Source organism: Anopheles marshallii, chromosome 3 (genome assembly GCF_943734725.1).
Source record: "Anopheles marshallii chromosome 3, idAnoMarsDA_429_01, whole genome shotgun sequence".
NCBI lineage: Eukaryota > Metazoa > Arthropoda > Insecta > Diptera > Culicidae > Anopheles > Anopheles marshallii.
The window spans coordinates 43,018,733-43,026,055 of record NC_071327.1 but is presented as its reverse complement, the minus strand read 5'-3'; the positions used below and the strand labels follow the sequence as shown (position 1 = coordinate 43,026,055).

The 7,323-nt window shown below is 39.3% G+C and overlaps 1 protein-coding gene across 1 annotated transcript; it reads left to right on the top strand.

Annotated features, from left to right (window-relative positions):
• Positions 1–1,834: 1,834 nt before the first annotated feature.
• Positions 1,835–5,204, top strand: LOC128712635 (LIM domain-binding protein 1; the record flags this gene model as incomplete). Its single annotated transcript, XM_053807524.1, has 8 exons — positions 1,835–2,592; positions 2,945–3,035; positions 3,136–3,238; positions 3,319–3,491; positions 3,653–3,865; positions 4,139–4,274; positions 4,588–4,721; positions 4,911–5,204. Coding segments are annotated over 8 exons (1,902 nt in total), but the record flags the coding sequence as incomplete, so codon positions are not given.
• Between the last annotated feature and the right edge of the window lie 2,119 nt (positions 5,205–7,323).

Here is a 7,323-nt window from a genome sequence, read left to right as displayed (position 1 = left end):
CTTATTCGGCTATAACTTAGTCAGTCATAGCCGCTTAGCCGTCTCTCGCCATCTTTGCGAAAAAGTGTGTCGAGCAAAATATTTGTATGCTCAAATGTTATGTTGGACATTCTTTCATCTTTCTTGTTCGTATGTTCGTTTATCGGAATCAGTTCGTCTCCTTTTTCCACGCATGATTCAATTTAAATGCTTCTGTGGCTCACCTTTTCGCTCCTACTTTTCTCTCTCTCATTCGCTCGCTAGTTTGTCTTATTACATACTCTCCCACTCTCGATGTGATGCTGCTTTTTGTTGTATACTTCTGCTTGTTTGCTGTGTCCGTCTGTATCTACTTTCACACACTTTCCGTCGATGCGCATACAAAAATCGAAAAAAAACCCGGTGCATAGCGACATGATTGACAGTGCGTACGCGATCTTCGTAGTTATGAAATGATTGTTTCTTTTTTAATTTTACATTAACAGCAGTGTGATACTCAAGCTAACTGTTTTTTTGTGGACAAACCAATGTAATTTTTTAAATTTGGTTTTGATTGAATGTTTATTTTATTTCAGTAATTACATGTAACATGTACATGTTACATGTACAGCACCCGTGTATATGTATTGATACTCGATAGACTATCGAGTTAAATACCATGCTAATTTCGTGTTAAGATCGTTTAAAAAAAGGTTATTGTGAATATGAATAGGGGTGCTGTATATATTTTTGCCCTAGGCAAAACTCAAACAATACTGTGCCAACCGATTGTACATTAAAAAGAATATACAACGTAAACTGATGGGACGGGAAGAAGTAAAAATGTTACTCGAAACCAACTGTGTCTCGTGATTATACTAGCACTGTGATTATGATTAACGCCAAACAATATTTCAACACATGCACATTAAAATATTTCTTCTTCTTCGAGTTAAAATTACACATTAATATTTTTCTTATGTTTTTTCTTCTTTACAGTGTTTAGATACCGTTTCATACGACAGTAGTGTGACAGCTAAAGACATACCAGTAGCAACAGAAGAAAAAAAGTGAAATAAAACATAGTGTGTAGCCTGAAGAGTACACCTCTTTATGAAACATATAAAGAAGATCGATGCAACATACGGCTACTAAGGCAACAATACTCTGCTAGCCGTGTGCATGTGTGCTAGCATCAACAATTACGTTTGGTTGTGTTGTGTTGTAATAGTACGGGACAGGCTGGCGTACCGTGGTCGGTGCGGGTGCACACTCCTAGGAACTGACATTCTTCCTCAGTAGTTCCGATTTTAGAATATGATAGGTAAGCTCATACTATAAGCGGTTAATTAACTATACCTTGTTGTTCAATGGTATGCTATATAACATATTTACATAAAATTGGAGAATCAAATTGTAACACCTGATGAATTGCAAAAAAATTGCTAAAAGCAATTTTTGTAATTTGCTCTGGGAGCTTTCCAATTGTTTAGTGATAACGGTCTCAATTAGACAGAACCAGTACCAAAAATCATCCGTGCATAAAATGTGAAGAGAAGCAGATATACATAGTTAAGACATTTATGATTCGGGTGTCATGAAGCAGAGGAAGAAGTCAGTACAGTAAAGACAACAGCAGAAAATCTTGTTTTTCGGTTGTGTTTTAAACTTTTGCCTTTGGTTGTCTTCTAAACACTTATAATCGCTATTTATGAAGCATTATAGCATATAATATATAATTTAACTTGAACAGTGTTGTTATAGTTACATAGTTACGTGTTTTAGTTATAAAAATAGAATAACAAAAACTGAATACAAAATATTTTATAGCATGTTAACAACAAAACCATTGTATTGTATTCTTCGTTCGTGACTTTTAGGTTTAAGTCGCCGTGGAGTTAATGCAGGACCGTCATTAAGTTTACCGTCTACACTGGAGGATTCTACGAATAATTGGAAAGGAACACCTTCGGGTCCAACTGATCCCTCGCAGCAAGGTGGAGTCCCAGGAGGAACCGGTGGGCCGGGTGGTCCTGGCGTTGCTGGTAATGGTGGTCCCGGAGGTCCCGGTGGGCCTGGGGGCCAGGGACCGGGTGTAAATAGTTTCGGCGGTCCAGGTGGGGCGAATTTCGGAGGCCCAGTGTTTCCAGCTGCAGGACAAGGCTCTCCAGCAGGTGGATCTGCCTCTAACAGCTATCAAAATCTACCCCCCGGAACTGGCTCAAATACACCGCAATATACAGCATCACCTGCACCGTCGGGATCGTCGACTCCCGGGCCAGGTCCACCACAGAATGTTGGATCCGGCTTTCCTCCCCCGAATGCGGGTGGTCCAACAGGGCCGGGTGGTCCATATAATGGACCTGGTGGTGGTGGCCCCGTAGCAGTAGGTCCTTTTAGTTCTCCCTCTGCAAATGGTCCCCAATTTGGAAGACCAGGCAGCTCCGGTTCCGGCTTCGGAAGCGGGCCCCATTTTACATCACCTAGTGGGCCAGGTAGCTTTGGTGGACCTCAGTTCGGTATACCTCCAGGTTCTCCTTTTGGTCATGGGCCCAACGGATCGAATATGGGCGGTCCGATGGGACAAGGTCATCTAATGGGAGGCCCACAACCTGTGGATCGTATGGATCAAAGGTAACGACCTTTTTCAAATTTACTGGGTCTGGCGATACATGATTAGTGGCGTGCTCAATATATTGAATCGCGCAAGCGAATAAGAAAAAACGGTGAGATTGATAGTGAAACACAAAACACTTTAGGGTATCAAAAAAACTGGATATGGATTCGCGTGTGTATATGTTTATATATTTATGGATATGGAATGTTTTGTGTTTCACTAACAATCTCACCGTTTTTTCTTATTCGCTTGCGCGATTCAATACGTTGGGCACGCCACTTATTATCTATCGCCAGACCATTTATATCGATACTTTTGTAATAATATGCTGTTGTTTCATCGTGTACGGTATGTTTTTGTAATTCACAGTCAATTGAACGTTCCCAGAAGGCATGCATATTTCGGTCAACCGGATTATAGAATCTATGAACTCAACAAGCGATTACAGCAGAGAACTGAAGTAATTATCATAGAAACGCGTTAATTGTTTTGAAAACGTAGAGTTAATCCTATTGATTAAGGAATGTTTAAAATTCTTCGTATGTTTATTTTCTGCTCAGGAAAGTGATAATTGTTGGTGGGACTCATTTGCAAATGAGTTTTTCGAAGATGACGCTACATTAACTTTAACCTTTTGTTTGGAAGATGGACCAAAAAGATATAGTGAGTATATACCGATAAACACGTTTTAAGCGTGACACGTTTTTGCTAACAAAAAAAAATCATTCATTTTAATATTTCAGCTATAGGACGCACATTAATCCCGCGATATTTTCGGAGTATTTTCGAAGGGGGTGTGACAGAGTTGTACTTTAACTTACGGCATTCGAAGGAATCGTTTCACAACACATCAATTACACTAGATTGTGATCAATGCACTATGGAAACGATTCACGGGAAACCGATGTACACCAAGGTATGATATTATGTAACTTAAACTAATAGTATAGTACAATAGCATAAAACTTATTGCCATCCAACCGTCTGTCAATATATTACTATTTCAAATTTATCATTAAATCGCTCAACATTTCCGGATGAAAACAGAAGACTAATTTATTTTATTTATTCTTCAAGGTACTCACTGAAGGAAGGCTGATTCTGGAATTCACGTTTGATGATCTAATGCGGATAAAATCATGGCACATGGCAGTTCGAACCCATCGAGAACTGATACCGCGGTCAGTAATTGCACTCCATAGCCCTCAACCGGATCCTGCAATGCTCGAGCAACTGTCGAAGAATATCACCAGACAAGGAATCACCAATTCAACATTAAATTATCTGCGCGTGAGTGGTGATGTTTTTAATGAACACCCCTATCGACATAATTGCTTTTACGACCGATATCTTCGTTGAAATGGCAACAATCCTTATCAAACCTAATATACTTAAGTTATCCCTTCTTCCCTTCAAATTAACACTACTTCTTGACAAATGGTGGTAGTGCGCTCTTATTCTATTCTGTACATTTTACGTATTTTTTCATTGTTCTTTTTACTTTACAATTGATGGCATCATCTACAATTGAAATTGGCATTACCCGTTGGAAATTAAAATCAGTTGTGTGTGATACTGGAGCCGATGCAGGAACTGATGTCCAGACATAAAGCATATGCGCTGAGTCCACGAGATTGCTTGAAAACGACATTGTTCCAAAAGTGGCAACGGATGGTCGCACCGCCGGGTAAGAAAGGAGGTACTTCTTTGTCCATAGTCTGTGTCCATTATAATGTCCATTAATGTGTCAAGTCCATTATAATGTGGCAGTGACGGCTTGTGTTAACGTATGTTTAGCTGTTGTTTATTTGCTTTTATTTTTTGTTTCACACGTCTTGTGAATTATGAAAAGTTTCCTGGTCTAACTGCAGAGACCTTGAAAAATGTCCCGTTGTTGCATTCGTACACTGAGAACATACAATTTCGTGAACATTAAGTTCTAATATTGTGTATATTGTTTTCTTCTCGGTTTAATGGTATATCTAAAAAACACTCCACATCTGAATATCTAGATGCCCAACGACCTGCAAACAAAAGACGGAAACGCAAGGGTTCCAGTTCAGGAGCGGGAGCAGGTAACGCAGGTCCACAAGTTCCCAGCAAAAAACGTTCACCTGGTCCAAATTTCTCGCTGGCGTCTCAGGTAGTGAGTTGATTTTCTCGATTTATAAAAGCTTTATTAGAACTTAGATTAGAGAATATACAATAATATATAGAAAAGACAAAAAAAAAACTGGAAAAATAATTCTAATTCCTATATTTTGCTTTACCCTTGTTTCTGAATTTCGCTGCTATTCGCCGTTATTGCGATCCCATCGCGTCGGATTGTGCAAAGGATGTCATGGTGGTTGGGGAACCATCTCTAATGGGCGGTGAGTTTGGTGACGAAGATGAACGATTGATCACTAGGCTTGAAAACACGCAATACGACGCTGCCAACAATCTCGAGCACGATGGTCACAACGCATTTGGCGGAGGTGGCGGCGGCGGAGGCCACAACGATGGTGGCCCCATGAGCGGTGGTCCAACTTCCTGGCAGGTCGACAGGGGAGGTGGCGGTGGCGCTGTAAACAATTCCGGTACAGGTGGCCAGGATGGAGGAAAAAAGAGTCCGTCGGTGTCTCAGTGACAAATGTAAAATCCAATGCACCCAACTCTACACATATCCGCAAACCGTACGGATAAGAGCAATCGAAGTGCATTGGCCCATTATTACAGCAAAGCATCGCTATTGTAACAGTAAGTAGAGTAGCGGAATATGAGCTGCGTAAAACACTAGGTTCAAACAATGAACAATGAAGTAAATTTGCATATTTCCTCAACGGGGGAGATAAATCTTGAAGAAGGAATAAGAGCATGGGCAAAAAAGGAGTTTACTGGTTGTACACAAGAAAACAAAAAAAAAATGACAGATGTAAGATTTCTGTTTGATTTCCTTTTTCTCCCAAAATTTTGTATATCGCGCTCTGCATCTGTACTCTGTAATTCCGCGTTAATATACTACACACTTAACTGAACGTGCAACATATGTGTTGAGCAACACACCACCCATTACTATTGCTTCTGAACATCCAGCTAATGCCTATGGTGCAATAGAATTGTTTGCTCTCGTTCTAAGAGCGAAGAAGAGACAAAAATTAGGCTTCACAGTGTTCATGAAAGCTATTTCACTTGAGGTTGAGGAGGATTCTGCCGTGTTACCAAACTACTTATTCTTTTAAATATCCTTTCTATGATCCTAAAATCGACAACCGCTACACCAAACTTTGTCATGTGCGAACCGCTACGTCCGTATATGATCGTGTATTATTCGCATGCATGAGTGTGGTGGAAAGAAATGGAAATCAGGAATTGCCGTCTTAATTGTTTTAAAATAGTATATTATTAATTACGCAAACAAAAAACGACACATATTAAGAATAAGGATAATAAACGTTACTGTAACAGATGAGGATGAGTGTGCTGAGATGAAGTAATCATTACTATCGTACATGTGTGTTTGCAGCTATTTACACTCTGGCGAAGTCTTTGAACGCCTCTAAGCACAGGTTCGTCGTTCTGTTAAGGGAAAGAGAAACGGTTAAGCAAGAAGCTAAGGTATGTAGCGAGCTAAATTTCTTATAGTATATACATTAACTATAAATATACATAAATGGATAGATAAAGCGCGCGTGTGAAGGCGTTTGCTCTCGCATAGAAGGCAAATCGCACTCGGGCTATCTATTTAAAAATACCTATACGCCACCGTGTTTAAATGTGAAACATGCAGATAATTGTCTAATTTTTTCATTTTCGATTTTCATCACGAACGGATTTTGTGGAAACCCTTTGAGCAATATAATTGGCACTCACCACCCGAAAGCAAGTAGATTAGAAAGCGTTTACAGTGCAGGTTATTGTACATCATTTGCACAATCACCATAGGCAGAGATAATTTAGTTGCTGATGAGGGCGACTTTTTTAATCTTGTATTGTACTATTAGTCATGTTAAAGTCTCTGGCTACCGAATCACAGTAATGTGTTGGTTTTTTTAAATGATGAATTTGTGGTCTTTACACAAAACCGATTTGAAGTGTCGTGGGGAATTTTCAAACAATCTTACCTACACGGTAAGCTTGTCAGTCAAATTTCACACCTGCTAAAGCGCCCCCTTCCCAGTTATGAAAACATAGACGAACCATGCATTGCATTGCAACTCTAATACTGCGTCTCATATGAGCATGTCGGGTCGAATATGTAGATTGTAAATAGTTTTTTAACGCATTAAAGAGTAAAAAGAAAACAACAAACAACATTAAACTAGAGTTGGAAAGTATCTGAATGGAGAAATTGAGGGGATTGATGATCAGTAATTTATTTATATATATATATATATCCTAGCATATATATCCTAGGATATATATATATATCCTAGCATATTGGAAAATATCGCTCACAAAAGTAATAGCAGTAGCTGTGAAATGAGCATAAAAACCAATTGTACATATGCAAACATAGATTCGGGGGTTATACCAGGCGATAAAGAATAGCATCAAAAGCGAGCAACATGTTTCGATATATTTCATGAAAAAGGTGACATTAGATTCTGGCAAATTTGAAGCGAGATGTGCAAAAACCAACCAATCATTATCAAGGAATATTAATGAAAGAATTTCGCTTGGTACACACACCACCTGACCTGAGGGGCATTCATTCTGCAGATGAAGTTATGACATTGCGTATGTGCGAATAAACAGAGGAGTGTTCG